The 17,843-nt window shown below is 39.6% G+C and overlaps 1 protein-coding gene across 2 annotated transcripts; it reads left to right on the top strand.

The window, feature by feature from the left end:
• The first annotated feature begins 3,315 nt into the window (after positions 1 to 3,315).
• Positions 3,316 to 17,540, top strand: LOC121309765 (retinoic acid receptor RXR-alpha-A). Of its 2 annotated transcripts, none has more exons than XM_041242943.1 (5): positions 3,316 to 3,501; positions 4,188 to 4,367; positions 6,823 to 6,992; positions 14,788 to 14,917; positions 17,374 to 17,540. In XM_041242943.1, exons 1-5 carry the CDS (start codon positions 3,363 to 3,365, stop codon positions 17,523 to 17,525), a joined length of 771 nt encoding a protein of 256 aa, XP_041098877.1. In that variant the 5' UTR covers positions 3,316 to 3,362; the 3' UTR covers positions 17,526 to 17,540. The 2 variants fall into 2 exon arrangements, with proteins under 2 accessions (XP_041098877.1, XP_041098876.1); XM_041242942.1 differs by having other exon boundaries at positions 6,808 to 6,992.
• The last annotated feature ends 303 nt before the right edge of the window (positions 17,541 to 17,843 follow it).

Below are 17,843 nucleotides of genomic sequence, written 5' to 3'. Positions count from 1 at the left end.
TAAAGAGCAGACAACTTCCAGATGTGATATTATCTCTAACCAGAGACTTGAGTTTTTGTCCAAAACACAAATATGAATGCCTGGATTATACTGTTCACTGCAGGATGTTGTTTTTATCTTACAGCTGTTTAATCGGCACAAACATACTTAATATAGAGTATGTACACATACAGTGCACACGCTAGAGAGACAGATATGAATGACGTGATGAAAGCCATGTAGTCGTCTGTAACTTAAATGTTCAGTTATAAAACACGACTAAAACTAAACAAACTAGTCTAGAACGTAGGCTTTTCACCAAGAGTCTTTTTGTCTGTGTTCTTTCTAAATGTTTCAGAAAGACTTTGAAGTTAGAAGTTACTTGGCTACAAATGTCAATGCAATCTTTCATGGCCATAGAGAAGGCAGGATCTTGGCACCTAAAGCACAGTGTCTCCTAACACCATGCTGGAGCATTGACTTTGCTTTGCCACTTCTGACAAGTACCAATCAGGCAGAGCCTTGAGATCTAGCGAGACCCAGCTCTAAGGTGGAGTGGCTGCAGACCTAATAGGTTTCAGTTGCATTTTCTAAAGCTGGTTCCCAGAGAGGCTGATGATAGCTGTTTTTATGTCAGCAGTTCAGCAACTGACTTGACAGCAGCTCTGTTTGCTGCGTCGGCCAAAAGACAATTTCTCCAAATTCCCTGTGTCATTTTCACCCAGGGTTCTATTAGTACCCACTCTGCTGCTGGGAGGGACGTTACAGTGCAATACAATTATATTCAGAGCTGTTTCGGTAAGCCTGCTTAATCGCCCACAGACTGGCAGCAAAAACCAAGCATGAATGCCCCTTTTTACTAGAGAAGAAAGGGCCACAGGCATACAGTTAGGTTATTACTGAAAATAGATTTGCTGAAGGAAGGCATTTTTGGCTCAGGGTTATGTGGATTTGATAGATGCAGTTTTGTTGATGAGGAAATACACGTCAAACAGCATAGGCTGTGAGAAAACAGACTGTTTGCTGTTGGCTGGTAAAAAGAGTCCTTAAGGTGCATTTGTAAGATTTGCTTTTTCTTCAGTTTATTAGTGGAGAGGCAGCCCTCTGTGCTGCGTTCACATATGAACTACAAACTACACCAAAATATGACACCATTATATACAAATAACCTATAGTAAAGAATGACTTGTAAAATGTATTCACATCGGAAAGTATAAAATGTAAAATGAAATGAATAACCGCTTGTAATAATGTTCTGCAACCTTTAAGCCCAAAAATGTAACAAAGCCTCATCGTTGCACTACAGTGCATATTGTGCTAATAAATAAAACTGAAGGATCTCATCCATCAAGAGGTGGGGTGTGACCCTGTTAAAATGTTCACCTATCATGCTATGTGACTTTGCATTGCTTAGAGTTGGCTCCATTCCACACATGAAAAATTGGAGAGTGTCTTTAATAATGTGGCCAGGCAAGCAGTGAACATTTTATTTACATTTTATTTTACTTCAGATCTGCAGGAAAAAAAAAAAAAATCTGAACACAAATGTTATTAGCATTGCTAAGCCAGCCACTAAAGCACTTTGGTTTCATCTTGTATTTTCCATGTATGCTGAGCGCGCTCTACCTTAATGGATTGCTGGACGGGTCGTCCTTCATTGTTGTTAAGGAGCACAGTTTGTTTTCAGCAGCTGAAGTGTTATTGAACCTAATTGAGATTATCACTTGCGAGTGTTGTGTCTAGACAGAGTTGTCTCGAAGACGAAGGTCGGCCTGTCTTTGTGATATAAGATCTGGGTCTTTTTAAAAAAAAAAGGTCCTGAAGAACTCAAAGCAATTTCGGTTCCTTTCGTACAGCGTTTTAGCTCTGGGTTGAACAGCTGATCCACTGACCAGTGACTGCTGGTGCCCTTCCAGGCTTTCTTTACTGCTGCTGATGATGCAGTCTATCAGCCTCCAGTTATTACAGTAACCAGTGTCACTGTGTACAGTACACTGCTTTATACCAACTACTTTCTTTTCATATTGTGACCATTTCAAGCTATGCAAATGCATAACAACACTATCTGTGTGGTTTTGAGCTCTTATTGCCTGCTGCAGCTACAACCCTTACAATGCAGTGTTCTTTTTTTAAATAGTGCCTTTTCTCACACTTCAACCTCAATATAATAGACCAGTATTAAAATATAATCGCTCCATTCATGAGTCTCAGAGAGAGCAATGGCCGTGAGTGTGCTGGCTCAATCAATTATATTTGATGTCTAATTCTGAAGGATCCCGCCGGATTTCTTGTAAGACGTGTTGCTGAATATAATGAATCCGCCCATAACTTTAAACACTGTAATGAGAGAGAGAGGAGCTCTAAAGAAGAAACTTTTTAGGCACATATTGCGATCAGATGCCTGTGTTATAAATAATGCAAACATGAGAACAAAAATCGATACATTCGTATGCAGAGATGATCAATTAGATTCAGACAGTAGGATTAAAGTACTAACTGTAACAAACTAAGGGCATGGTTAATCTCTGATTTTATAATAAAGCTCTAAAGAGCGAAAACACATTTTAGCATTTATACTAAAATAATTTCACTAAGCAAAACAGATCATTAAATTGAAGTTAAAACTCAAAAGCAAAGCAGAATTGATTAAAAGTAAATTTACTCAAAATCCAGTTCAGTTTTAAAAATCAAGCCCTTTCTTTGTACAGTGCTTGGGATTTTTAATTTTTTTTTATGCAAGCTATCTGGATGTCGGTCAAAAGCCTTTTAATAATTATCGTAACTTTTTTTTTTGTTTTTTGTTTTTTTTTAATGTTTGTGGATCTGTTTCATAGGCTTTCCAAACATCAATTAAGGTCAATTAATGTCCTTTTTGAACAGTGGTGCTGAAAAAATGTAGAGCCACACCCGCTAAGGAATTCCATAGGTGGTTCCAAACATATTGGGACAGTTACGATGTATAGATCTGTACGCAGAGCGATTCATAAGAAAGGCCTGTCTAGATGCTTTTCATGGAAGGCCTCTGCTGCATGGTTTTTATTGATTTATTTTCAAATAGTGCAACGTTTATGAATCACCCTGAATTTTATTTCAATTGTATAATTCCTGAAATAATAATAATAATCAATAAAAACAATTATGTAAAACTAGATGGCACACCTAAACCAACATTAAAGCACACAGGTTTCATGCGGTGCCAGTATTTGCAATGATGTACAATGGACATGCAAGATGTATGAACCATTAATGTGGATGAGTGAACTTACTATGACCTATTACAGCAGGCTATAGATATTGAAACACGGAACTATGAATAGTAGAGCTTTACATGTGTGAATATATTGCTGAATGTGAACCTTGTTGTTTTTCAGCTCAATTCTCCGATGAATCCTGTCAGCAGCTCGGAAGATATTAAACCTCCGCTTGGATTGAATGGGGTGATGAAAGTACCAGCCCATCCTTCAATGTCCCCGCTGTCTCTCACCAAACACATCTGTGCCATCTGCGGGGACAGGTCCTCAGGTGAGGACAAAGTCAGTGAATGAGTCCAAAACTGGGTATCACAGAGTGAGATCTTTAACCAGGCCTCAACACATACCATACACAAGCATGCACACATTAGATTGGCTTAACCTATAACTGTAAAAACAAAAAAAATAAAGTATGTATTAATAATGCAAGAAAATAGTTCAATTTGACGAAAATGGAATTTATTGCAGTTGGAAAATGCGGAGACAACAGCGATTAAAGTAAAATGTGAACCACAGGAGAGGTTGTTTGTTAGATGTTAGTGGTGAAAAAGTTAGTAGGAAAGGTTTTCTGGTATATATTTGGTTATGCAACAAGTGCTGAGAGATCTAGCATGGAATAAAATGTTCACATTCACAGCTGCTGAGTGAATGTGCTTTCTTTTCCATACATTGTATGTATTATATAAACAGAATACTCTGCTGGGTTATTTCACTCATGAGGATGACCATAGACAACCAAGCAGGGGGCTGCTGTTCTTTCTGCAGCATTTAAAGACCTCTTTAATGGTAAACTTCTAGTTGAAATGTCTGAAAGATTTGTACCAGTTTCTTTTGGTGTTTATACATGCATCAGATTATAGATTTACACTGAAGCATGAAATGAACTTGGTGGCCCAGGGGTGGCAGGGTCTCTAGCTGGGCCAGCAGCATTGTGACTGTTGCTTGCCCATCCTCCAGGTAAACATTATGGAGTCTACAGCTGCGAAGGATGCAAGGGCTTCTTCAAGAGGACGGTGAGGAAGGACCTGACCTACACCTGCAGAGACAGCAAGGACTGCATGATCGACAAGCGACAGCGCAACCGGTGCCAGTACTGCCGCTACCAGAAGTGTCTCGCCATGGGCATGAAGAGAGAAGGTATAGCACATGCCGTATAGGACAGCAACAACCTGGGCTGGCATTATTCCTACTTTCCGTATTGGTTTGCTGTTACAAGAAGGGAATCTCAAAACAGCTGGCATGTACTGTTTATAACAACGGGGACAATGTTAATAAGAGCTAGACAGGTAGGATGTATGCAAGGAATAAACAAAACCGGGTCAATTGGTGACGGGAGAGCTGAAAATAATTACACTACTAATGTCTGAGGGCCTCTTTGGAATGTTTTTTTTTTAATTTTTTAATTTTTAAATGTAAACAACCCGACACTAAAAATGCCTGTGTATTTCCTTAGTCTGTATTCTGTCAGTCCGATTTACACATAATACTCACCTTCCTGTCCTCTTTTGAACCCTCGCCTGAAACAAAAAGGGTTTCCTGTTCCTACCCCACGATTGGTGCCAATTAGACATCTCATCCCAGCTGTATGTAGGGGAAGCAGCTTCCTGGCCAGTATCAGGCAGAGGAGCAGAGGGCCTGCTGCAATGTTCGGTCTCTTTAAACTGATCCCTGAGGACCCCAGCAGGCTGGCGTGTTCCTAAAAAGAACTGGCAAAAAGGCAATGACGAGAACAGCTAAGATCAAATTGACCCATGGGGTCCATTAGGTCGCCGTGTTTACAAATGGAAACCTCACAAGTTCTTGTTCTTTTCCCTCCCCCCTGACTGGGGGGGGCGCCCCCCTCTTCCCTCAGGAGAGACCTCAAGTGTTTGCTTTTCAGAGTGAAAAAACAAATCGGAACAAAACACAGAAAGGACATTAGGAAAATGTTTTCTTGTGAGGGCTTTCTTTCTAGCGCTGTTTGCTCCAAGTTGGGCAAAAGTCTTAATGCTGTTTGTTTAACATGTTATGAGTGAGCTGGTCCCAGGTGCCCTCAGTTCAGAAGTTTTTGTACTATATAAATCACTTTAGTAGTATTATATTTGTTAGATTTTTAAACCATTTTAATTATTTATTCGCTTTTCAGTCCTACCTCAGTTATCATAAATGTTTTAAGCTTGTTGGAGTGTCTGTAAGCAAGCGTCTCATACCTAGCTCTTTTACAGCTATGCAGAGCACTGGGAGGCTGGTAAGCTGATCTACCAGAAAGTTGCATAGCCACGCTTTCACGAAAAGCGATTGGGATAAGCCCAAAATTCACCTAACTATACAAATGATCTATTCAAAAAACTTGTTACGTAGTTTTGGCTGGTTTTTTTCAGTGTGGGATTTGTTGCAAATTATTACAAATGTAAAAATGGATATTCAACGTTTTAGTTAACTTGAATAAACAGACTTTAAATGACAATCTTTCTTCTTTCGAGCTAAATTAAAAATAGCCGCATATCCCAAATTAAATTATAAAAGCAAGTGAAGATCCTAAAGAATGTAAACGAGAGAAAAGAAGGGGCAGTGATGAGTTAAGTAAACAAGTCAGATTTTAAAACACTGCTGTAGAACAGTGTAAACTCATCATAGAAATGACCTAGACTCTGCACACCGGGGTGATTTAATGTGTCTCTGACACAGAGATACTGTGTTACTTTTCTCACCCACAAGCCGTGTGATTCAGTACGCCCACATAAAAAAATAAATGAATAAAAAACGAATCTGAGATCCTCGCGGGCAGCGTGTGGAGCAACCAGGAGCTCTAAATCAGAGGCACGCTGTCTCGACCGAGCTAGGCACCAGACTGGTCGTCTGTGGAAAGTTTTGAAACCGCTTCCTGTGTTCAGTTTCGCCAGCTAGGGCAGCTGCATTGACACATCTAGTGTGTCGCATGCATTTCAAATGTTGTTTTGTACAGTATTTGTTGTTTAGATAAAGAGTTGACAGACAGATGTACTATAAAATCTCACAGTATTGATTAAAAAAAAAGTTGAAATATGCAGTATATGACAGGTTTGGAAGAGAGACAGTGAAACAGTGAGTCAAATGCATAAAATGCAGTGGCTTATTTTATTAAACTTTTTATTTTATTCATAAAAATTGAATAGTTTTAATATTTGAATAACAGGGTGGTTTGTCTGAAACATAAGGTGCCCTATTCATAGAGCATGGATGGGCTGAACTGTTACACACTATAACTTTGAAGTGACACTGGGTGATTTCTGAGGTGACCAATAAATCTGTAAAAATGACTGTGAGCGCTATAAAGTACTAATACTTTTAACAGCTTTTAAAATCAATATTGTGCTCTAAATCGATTCTCAGGAATCTACATCTGAGGTTACTCCACATCTCCCTGTCTCCTGAATGAATATAGCCTATGAAGTATATTGTCTTTGGTCACCTGGGAACTCGCTGGGGCGCTGAGCTGGGGCTGAAGGCCTGGATCCCCAACCTCTCCAGGCAGTCAGCACCAGCCTGTGAGCCACACTGCTTCCCTGCGAGTTCCTGGAAAGACCTGCCTGAAAGCAGCAGTAGTGACCGGAACCAGTTTTGTTAAATGCAGCCGTCCAAGAGGAGAGACAGAGGGGGAAAGACCGAAATGAGAACGAGGTGGAGTCGACGAGCAGCGCCAACGAGGACATGCCTGTGGAGAAAATCCTGGAGGCTGAACTCGCTGTGGAGCCAAAGACAGAGACATACATTGAGACAAATCTGGGGATACCCTCAAACTCGGTAAGGGGCAATCTCATAGCCCAAGCATCGGCAAAAGCATAGCAATGTGTGATCAAGCAGGGTAAAGCACCGATAGGCCTAGTAAGTCACACAGGATAGAACACTGTAATAAACATAGTAAAACACAGTAAATATATAAGCTTGGTAAATTGAAATGTATACAGTCCAACCTGACCCATTTCATCAGTTACACACTGTGATAGCAGAAATTACAAAGGCTTTTTATATAGAAAACTTTTACAGTATGCTTCTCGCTACTTGACAGTATAATACAGTGATTAAGTGAAAACAAGTACAAAAACATTTTAACAATCTGTAAGTATTAAACACTCCATAGTGGCGACGTTAGACATTGAAAATGGCTTGGAGCCGAAACATTTCAATTCTAAAAAAGTGGTGTCAAACCGTTTTACCCTAAACCCTATTGGCATTGGAACTAGTAGTAATGCATTAACATAGTAATAATATTAATCAAATAACAGGCTTTGTGCCTCATTTACAAAAGGGCACTAAACACTTCTAATTGTAGTGTGCACCTTAAAGTGAGCGACAACTAGTTAGTTTGGAAAGCAGGCTTTAACCACTGATAGGTGCACTATTTAAACTAGTCTGGCATCAAGGAGACATTAATTGCATTAAAGTTTTCATATAGAGCAGTGAAACTTACCTGTAAATAACAGGTTATATTAATCGTGAATCAACATGAATGTATGTTATAATTTCTTAGATTTTATTTTCTAGTTCATTACATTGGTACAAATAATAGAGTGGTTAAATAAAACACTGGACCAGTCAAGGTATTGTAATTTCAAACAACCTCCTCCAGTAGAATTTCTAACTCCTCTGCGGGCAGTTTTAGTTTACGTTGCCTCTGCCTGTCCCCTGCTGAGTGCTGTGCAAGCCTCCTCCACCTTTCACAATAAGCCACTGATCTAAAGAAACGCCTGGACTGCTGGGGCTTTTTATATCACGATGGTCACGGGTAAGTCTTGGACATTATCGTGCACATTAAATTATCAGTCACAACGCATGTAGTGTGCACGCTGTGGTATGTAAATTAGCCAAAAGGTGTGCACGTAAATCAATGCGTTCACTGTTAGTAAATGGGACAGTACATTTAGATTTATGGTGCACATTAGGCTCACTACTTAATGTGCACGTTACAGCTACATTTAGAGCCCTTTTCATAAGTTAGACCCTTTGTTCTGTGTTAAGGGGAAAAAGCCACCTCTGTTTCATACTTGCCAGGGCATTAGTTTGACAGTGCATGCGATGATAACATGTTTTGAACAAGGAGAATAAGATTTATGGTAAACAGAAAGGGCCCGGCAGCCAGTTTGATTTACCACGAGGAGTAATTTTGATTGACCATGGAACAAATCTTACCACTTTTCTTTATGGCCTTTTCAAATCTCTGTCTATAATAGATCACATCACATACTGATGGAAGTGTGCTATAATGGAACAGGAGCAGGTAATGATGCAGACATTTAAACATGCAGTCTTTTTTGTTTGTTTGTTTACAGTAAAGACAAATGCCTTGTTAGCAGTTTACCTCCACTTTTTGATTCACTTTCTCGGTCACCACTATGTTACAGTGACACCTAGTGGTGTAGGTGGGAGGTTCATCCTCGGTTACTGTCTGGAATGTCTCTAGAGGAGGCTTGTCTACAACAACTGGGCCTAGGAAAACTGCATTTTAAATTGAGTTTTTGATCAGAACTACTTAAGGGCAGATTTATTTAGAAAAACAGACAACCTGCATGGTGTTGTTGAGTCAAAGTTTAACATGATTGTTTTGCCACGTTTGTTTACACAGTAGTGTAATGTTTGGGACACGTCCAGCTTTGCGTGGAAGTCATGAACAAGGGGCTGCATGTTTCGCTTGAATCCACCCCAAGAGGTACAAATGGGCTTGAATACAAGAATTATCAAAGCATTTAGAAGCTTCCCCTTTAAGCACTGAAAAACAATGATCCGTGCATTCTTTAAGAAGGAGTGTTGGCTTATAACAAGAGACAGCTGAGAGGTGTCACCTTTCAAACGTCTTGTGAGACAGAGCCTTAAAGAAACTTTCTGTAAACCTAAACCAGAGATACTTTAAGGGTTTTTTATACTCTATTAAACACACACACATGGCCCTTAGTTTTCAGCTCAATATTTTGTGAAACAGAACATTCCAGCAGCAAGTTACTTCAGTGTACCTCTGAGCTCAGTTTACAGTGCAGGGGGAGAAAAAGGCCTGTGTTTTATTAGTAATGAGACTGGCAGCTTAATTGCTGAAATTAGAAGTACTTTAAAGTAGTAAAAACTGTTTCAAAATGCTTTTTAGAATCTCAGAGGAAGTATGACAAAGCACTTGATTTGACATCAACACTTTCTCTCCTAGTCGCAATATGCTGTAATTCATTATTCAGAAATGACCAGCTGGCAACGACAGGCTTGTCTTTCTCTGTCTGAAACCAAAACTATTTGCACACTCAGCTAAATCATTTGAGGATACTTTTATTTATCTGTGGTCAAATATACAGGACAAAAGCGTAACCAATATTACCAGCACTACTTTTGTCAACCCAAAGTGTTCCTGAGAAGACATTCTCAATAGGCAGGATCAGCTGCAGAATATTATACATTGCACAATCACAGGCTTGCACAATGGAAACTGGTACAGGCTCAGTAGACTTGGTCACACTCCAGTTAGTCATATCTACTGCAGAAGGGGAAATACTGTGTACTTAGATCGAAAGTAGCCACCTAAAAGAAGAAGTATTTGTTTATCTCCTACAGGCATGCTTTATTGCTATTGAACTGCAATGTGTGGATCATGATGGGGCTCAATTAAAAAGTAGCTTCAGAATTCAATATTAGAGTTTTTTTTTATTTCCACAGCCCCTTTATGTTTGCATGAGGCTTGCAATCAATCTGAGATGTTCTTATGCCAATGAATCCAATGTTGTGTCTTTCATGTTTGTTGATAAGCCTGCGTTTCGGTGCTGCTCTTCAGTTCTCGTTGCCTGCCTGAGAGATGTGTTACATAAGCTAGATCAGATTATTAAGGGCCAGCACAATCTAGTAATCTGTCACTTTGGATCAAAATTTTGTTTTGCTGGCAATACACTGCTGTGCACTAGATGGCGCTACCATGTTAACTGTAACTAACCAGCAGAAAAGCACTATAATGCAGGTTATCAAAAAAATAAAATAATTGCTGCCAGTTTCATTTGCGAGTGTGAACTTTTTGCGTGATGAAAAAGTACATTGGAAGGTGGGATGCTAACAAGGTCTCAGCAGGCTAGACTAGTGGCTCTACACACTAAAGCACTAAAGCTTTTGTAAGCCCTCAGCTCCCTGGCGCTGGGAGATTGAAGCCCAGCGGGAAACTTACAAACTCTGGATGAGAACGAAGCTAGTTTCCTGATCTCAGTGAGACTGGACTGGTATGAGGTGGGGGTGTCCTTTTACAAGACGAGGGAACCCAGGGGTTAGTCTGATAGTATAAAATATAGACACAGTTTGGGCAGTGGGTGGACACTCCCTGCACATTTTTGCTAGGCGGCTGTATTGTTTAAGGGTCTCAGATTGAGAAAGTATAGGGAAAACCTGAAAGGGTGCGAATGCTGATTTTGATAACAGAGTAATGACTAATGTATGGTAAGACTCACATGAGTTTTCAAGGTTGCATAGGTTCCTTCCTGTTACTGGAAACTGCGTAACTCTAAACACCTAAAAATTATTTTATCTAAAAAATAAACTAACTGATGCCAATGGACTTTTTCAAGCTATTTATCAGGCTAATAAAATATACTTTATTAAGAGTTGATCTAATAGAGGGATATGTTCTTAATGTTTTCAAATTCTGTGGGTTTCGCAGAGAGTGGCCTAAATGGTTTGCTGCTGTTTATATGGAGCTAATCGCATTTACTGTATTGTTGACGAGAAGCAGTATCACCTAATATAAAAGCCTGTGGATTTTTACACAGCGGAACTATTATCAAAACTATAGATATGAAAAGGAAAACTGAATGGTTTTTGCCACTCATTATTGTATTTGTGCTAATAATAATTTGAATTAATTCTCCAAATGTATTCATATTTCTTTATACTACATGTATTTATATTCATATTTTGATGTATGTTGGTTCACAAACATTTTATACAAACTGTGAGTGGAGCGTTGCTATTGTTAGTATTTTATCAAATAATAACTACAAATTTCAAGAAGTCTAAAAAAAGTCTAGCAGATTAGTTTTAAACTAGAAATATTACAGTTCGCCAGGGATTACTGTTCCCAAGTTTCTTTCATTTTTCTTACATGTTCCTTCTTAATAAATTGAATTTAAAAGATATTGTCCGTGTATCATCATGTTAATTGCCCTGGCTTGAGCATGCCTTTAGAATTGTAATGCAGTGAGCGCTGTCACCTAATTTAATACAGACCCAAGCCCATTCCATCAGTCAGATATACCAGACAGGAATTAAAACAAAGCCTGATGTATGAATTCTACAGCATCTATATCCTTATACAGCTGTAATGCTGTTTGTGAACAAATATTTTAAAAAATGAAGCAGCGTAGACTTTGAACGTAATAGGACCAGCAAGGCTTTTCATGACAAGACTGGAATAGGTCTCTGATTTTAAATAATGCAGCCAGGTGCTTCAGTGGAAAGCAGTTTAGTTAAAAAAAAGTTTGTGTTGGCTGCTATAGGAAGACACTGTAGAGACTTCATAGATGCTTATCTACTTATTTGCTTAGCTTCCACTACAGCAAAAGTCTTTTAAGTGAGCTGCTTGTTGTCTAGCACCTTATTTTGCAAAGCTGTAAGTTTGAAGCAATAACAGTAGTGGCATTACTGTCTTGCTAGCTAGTAGTTGATGTAACAGTGCTGCAAAAAGAGCAGGTGAGAGTGGTTTTGTTATTTTGAACTGGGTATGAATATGTTTTTTTTAATTGTGTATATTTGTGAACGCTATTCTATTCAGGCATTTGAAACCATGGGGTTGTTACAGTGAGAACAAGATTCTACCAGTGGAATAGTAAGCTCCTTGATTCTGATTGGCTGAAACGGTGACCGTGAGAAACGCTGTTGATAAGGGTTTGAAGGATTTCTGCTGCTGTATGGTTGAATGTAATATTTAGAAGTTGTCGTATGGTAGTTGATTTTTTTTCTGTTGCATAATATCCAGATATGAATAGGGAGAGGGTGGTGAAAATGAGGTCAGTGAGACAAGCTAACTCTGGGGTCTGCAACCCTGTCCTGGAGAGCTACTGGGGCTGCTGATTTTCCTTTCAACCAGTCTCTGTTACTTAAATGAACCAATTATTGGCTTAATTAGTCAAGATTAATAGGTGTTCCAGATCTTTAGCCATTGATGATGTAAAAACACCTATAAAACTGTCTGGATAGGGGCTCTCCTGGGTGAACCCATTTTTAAAGACTCCCATTAATTATTTACGACAGCTACCACATAAATTAGAACTCTGGGAGATGTAGTTCATTGAGAAGATTGCTGCCTGCAAATTACAGGTGGCTGTACTTCAGCTCCCAGAGTGCATTACTTCTGTCTTCTTTCTCTGGTTGTGCACACTGACAGTATATGAAAACCTGAAGTACACTACAAAGCTCTGAGCAGAACTGCTATTGTTTAAAGACAAGTTAATTGAATATAAACCGTTCTGTTTTAATTACTGGTTCCACATTTAAAAACTGGAAAGAAAAGCTAGTTTTGCAGACAACGTTTCAGCTGAATGTAAGCCGTTGTCAGGTATAGGTTTGAAATATATATTTTTTAAATGTAATAACAAAAATAAGAGTAGTCCATTCTGTCCCATTTAAGTACATGTCATATCTGACTTGTGACAAATACATTCACTCAATGGAAGTGAAATGTAGGACATACTTAACATTCTGGTATCCCGTGTGCTTTGCACTGCGGATGTCAGTTTAGGACTGGTATCGACAGCAGACGAAAAGCTCCTTAGATTCAGCTGCTTTGGTTGGCTGCTAAAAAAAGAAAAAACAGTTGTCTCAGCCTGATCTTCCCTGGAGATTTTCATTTGATGTTGAGTGTCTTAAAGATTTCAACAGTATCATGTGTATTGAAAGAATGACTTTCAAAGAACCCTCTGTTATCTAAGTCACTTAACTCCTACTGCATTATAATGAGCAGAATATTTTTTTATAGCATGTACTGATAGAGCCTGGTTATTAGATGGCCTTCTGTGTCACTGTGAGCAAAGCCTATGGTTTGTTATAACTATTCAATTAGTTTCATTTTGTTCTGCAGTTTTTTAAAACTCTTTGAAGGATCACTGACACCATGAAGGCAATCTGCTTTAACATTGTGTTTAATGTGTACTCTGATCTGTTCCGCTTTTGCTGTAACCCAATGGCTCTCTCTATTCCCTGTTCACTTGGGACTCATTGCAGTGACTGTTGCACAGCTGCAGCCTGCTGATGCATCCCAGGAGAGACACACATGTGTCTGAGATTGCTGCTCTGAGCTCACGTGACTCAAGTGTACCCAAGCATCTGGATTGCTCATCTATAACAGAAACGCCTGTCATAACACTGTCAGTAAGGGGGTCCCCATGGGTAGCCGGGGCGGCACTGATTCGATGAGACTTAAATGCATTGGAGGCATACCTGACCCCCCGCTATAGATTATCGCTTCTTTTAGGTAAATCTTCAAGGTCTACAGAACCTATAAAGTGATCATTTTGAAACATCAAATATGGAAGAACCTGGAAATCTACTGTCCCGCTTGTCTGTCAGATCAGTTGTCTCTCCAGTCGTGACTGAACCTGATGCAGCTGTTCTACAAAAGAATCAATCATGGGAGGGACAGCCTGTTTGCACAGAGGTTTCCCATTTTTGGCCAACCTCTTGATGCTGCATGCTTCCGAAACCGCCTTTTGCATCCTTGGTATCGAACAGTCAGACCTTGCGTACCTGAAGGAGAAACCCAAGCTCCCCTGAGGAGGCTGTCGGATTCTCTGCTCATGAGAACCAGGTGTGCTGTCACACACCAAGTTGGTATTGTGAGGAATTGTTTTTGGCCACCATAGCTTGAAGCTCACCTGCAAACAATTTAACTCAACCGGCGAAGTTCTTGTCAACCCGTGTTTTTATTATGCATTTCAAACGCCGAGGTTTGTGGAAGGGAAATAAAATTACCTTTTATCCGACGGAACCTCTACAGGAGAGATTGCTGGAAGACAGAGATTGGCTAACTTTTCCCAGCTCTCCACAGGTATTTCCTGAAAAAGGCAGCTCATCAAAAGTTATTAGTTTGACCTCCTTATTTTTGCTTTATCAGCGCGTGTTTTAATACCTTACTTGCTTTTTTGTGTCACATGGGCTCATATAACACATGGACCTGCTAACTAAGTTATCGATTAGAAAGGCTGTTTAGGTGGAAGCTTGTTGTACAGGACTGCAGCTTGTGGAAATCTGGCACTAGTTAACTGCATGACAAGCAGTCCATTTAAAGTGTTTAAAAAGTGAAATGTGTGGAATTCCTATTAATGAGGTCACCTTGCCTGCAACCTTGTTACCATGGAAACCCAGCCAGATTGGGACATTGGTGTTCTTGCTCCAACAAAGTAATTTCTGCACACAACCAGGGTATAATCATAACCCTTTACAAAGGTGTTGCTACCAGAAAATGGAGAGACACCACAAGTGAACCATACCACCAGTTAAATTATGTTTTACAGTGATGTTGTTTTGGTTCTTGGTCACACAGCACATTAAAAATGTCAGTCAGTAATCCTCGTTTTTTGTTCTCTTACAGCCAAACGATCCCGTCACCAACATATGCCAAGCGGCAGACAAGCAGCTCTTCACGCTTGTGGAATGGGCAAAGAGAATCCCACACTTCTCAGAGCTGCCCCTCGATGACCAGGTCATCCTTCTAAGAGCCGGTGAGTCCTCGGCTTCAGTGATGCGCTGGCTTGATGGGATCGGGGAGGACGCTTGTTACAGTTAAAAACCACATGTTAATATCCTCATGTTGCACGCTTCAAAACTACAACGGCAAACCTGGTACAAATTGGTCAAACACCCAAAAATCAGATCCAGGTTGTTGTAGTTTTCTCGGATAAATACTGTTTTAAAAAATAAAATGATAACACAAGATCTTCTTCCCTTTAAGAAAACACAGTCTAGAGGACATGCACTGGACGAAATGCAACAAAATCTCTCAAATCATCCTACACTTACACTGGTCAAAAGCTGTTTGTGATCATGAAAGGGATTTTCAAAAACTGGTCTTTTAAAGGTTACATTAACCTATATGTAGAGCCCTGTGGTCGACTGTATTTACAGCAAAGCGTGGTTCGAATGTGATATTTGCGCACTGGTTTAAGACTTGTGGTAAGGCGTGCTTTTCTTCAAGGTCCTCATGTTTCTGATGCTAAATGTAAACGATGCCACCCCCTTGGTTGACCTCTAACCCAGAATCTTGCTGCTAGGGGAATGGTGGTGCTGTACAGGATATGCCTCTCCCTCTTGCAGTTTGACATTTTTCAAACATCTTGCATTTTCTGCAGCTGCACTTAAATATGAATGTGTTCATTTTTATAGCTGAAGTATTTGTTGTTTACGAACAAAAAAAAAAAAACTCTCTGTTTCTGATTTTAAAAAAGGAATAAACTGAATTAAAAAGAGCAAATTCTGTTTATTTTTTCTGGAACAATTGTTTATCTTTTTTTCCCCCGCTTAGACAGTCTTCTTTATGTATTTTCCGCTACCTTAATGCGAACGCAGTTTCCATGACAACTTGGTCAAATGAACAAAAGATGAATCAATAAAACTAGAGCTTCAAGGACACAGGCATTCGTGTGCGTTTCGTGTGTAGTGAAAGGAAACCAGTTTAGAAAACCCCACAAGACAAACTACCAAAAGTATTGAATGGTGTTTAAATATTGGAAACAAGACATTTCTGAGACAGATTTATAATGAATTCATTATTTTATTAATACTACAAAAAATAGACTGCATTTTTAGGTAAAAAAGGGACCTTTTTATAAAGGCTAAATACTGTATAAATATTTCAGAATTCCAGATATGCAAACATTTTGTACAGGGCCTTCATCAGTGTAATGACAATAACACAAAATAAATAACTAAACAGCATTTAAAACACTCCTTGTTGTCTCTGGGTACCTGGAGAGTGCGTGAGGACAGTACAGCTTGGGGGCTGTCTGTTACTGGAACAGCGTTTCCACGCGTGGTCCTGTCAGCACTTCGATGGAACACACGCTTCAGTGACTGATTCAGCTGTGAGACATCCTGAAACCAGGGAAAGGGCCTGATTCATTCTCCGTGAAGTATTTTAACTTCTGACTCGATCCATTATTAAAAGCCGCAAGCAACTTTTTTTTTTGCTGACATCGGCAAATGAAAAATGTACCTCCTTTAAGATTTAGCTAACACAAGTGGATCAGGGTTGGTACATGCGTCAGTGACTCCTTTCTGTGATGTTCTTCCAAGCGACCGATATATAGATGATAAGATTAGAGAGATCCTTTTCCTTGTCTTCTCTAGTCAAAATGAAACGAGTGTGGCGTTGCTACTGAGAAATGTTATAAAGAAATGTCAATGAGAAAGCTGTACACATAGTATAGTCTATAGTATAACTAATGAGTTGTGTGCTCTTGGAAAAAATATAGACGCATTACTTGTTTTAACGCTGTCATTATTACGGCAAAGAATATGTGTTTACAAACCGTCTTCAAAAAGCTCTGTAGTACCCGCTGTCTCGGATGCTGAAAGCATCACAGAGTCCACAGAACTGGAGAGAGGAGAGATTTTGTTGCTAGGCAGGGTATTTAAAGGGGCGTAGCCTTGTTTATCATAGCATAACTGGATGGAGAATATCAACAGAGTGCTTGTCATATATTTCAAACTATCTCTCTCATTCTCAAGGAGGTCCCAGGGGATAGCAAGCACACACACACACACACACACACACACACACACACACACACACACACATACATTGGATTAAACATTCATGGTGTAGAGACAGAAGGACCACCAGGGGGTTAATGAATGTACAGTGCTTTGAAAGATTCAACATTTTACCCTCTCTAAAACAGTTTCATGAACCATTAAAATTGGCTTTAAAATTGGCCTTAACATTTTGTGACTAGCAGGCCCGAAATTGCTAAAATGACATTCCACCTTACAGGTTACCAGGTGACAAGCACAGTAATTGGTGAAAGTGTATCTGCGGTCAAGGTTTTACCTTTAACAACACTGGCAAAGGATCCAGGTTTATTGCTGTTCAGATTGTTAACGTACTGTACCCCACCCACACCAAATCCATTTCTAACCAGTTCTCTCTCCTTTTTCGCTTGTTCTTAAACCTCTCCAGGGTGGAATGAGCTTCTCATTGCCTCATTCTCACACCGCTCGATAACGGTAAAGGACGGGATTCTCCTGGCTACCGGGCTGCACGTTCATCGCAATAGTGCACATAGTGCCGGAGTGGGAGCCATTTTTGACAGGTACTGTTGCACTCCGTGATGACAGCTCATACTTTCCTGTACTTTTTTCTTTTTTTTTTTTTGAGGTAAGAAGTGAAATTGGAGAATTTGTTCATTTTAGCCGGTTCTTTAAATGAACTGTGCCTGCGGTACTTTATCTGACAGCTTGCAGAACAAGAATAAGACAGCATACAAAAAAGCCAACAGAAATCACAGCTACAAGTTCAATCTGTCGGTCTGCGGCAGTCTTTTAGGTAAAGGAGTAAATTTTCTGTGAAAGAAAAATCAGTCAAAGTGGGGTGCGCCATCACTAATCTTGTTATCCAATGACTAGCTTAAAAGGATAGACAGACTTTGT

The sequence above is a fragment of the Polyodon spathula genome, unplaced genomic scaffold (assembly GCF_017654505.1).
Source record: "Polyodon spathula isolate WHYD16114869_AA unplaced genomic scaffold, ASM1765450v1 scaffolds_1442, whole genome shotgun sequence".
Taxonomy (NCBI): domain Eukaryota; kingdom Metazoa; phylum Chordata; class Actinopteri; order Acipenseriformes; family Polyodontidae; genus Polyodon; species Polyodon spathula.
Note: the sequence above shows the minus strand (reverse complement) of the source record. Positions and strands in the feature narration are given on the sequence as shown.

Excerpts from the sequence above, each read along its gene's own strand:
- LOC121309765 (XM_041242942.1), top strand. The coding sequence starts at position 3,363 with ATGAATCCTGTCAGCAGCTCGGAAGATATTAAACCTCCGCTTGGATTG. Across the intron at positions 4,368-6,807 it reads CATGGGCATGAAGAGAGAAG|TTTTGTTAAATGCAGCCGTC; the intron begins GTATAGCACATG and ends GACCGGAACCAG. Across the intron at positions 6,993-14,787 it reads TGGGGATACCCTCAAACTCG|CCAAACGATCCCGTCACCAA; the intron begins GTAAGGGGCAAT and ends GTTCTCTTACAG.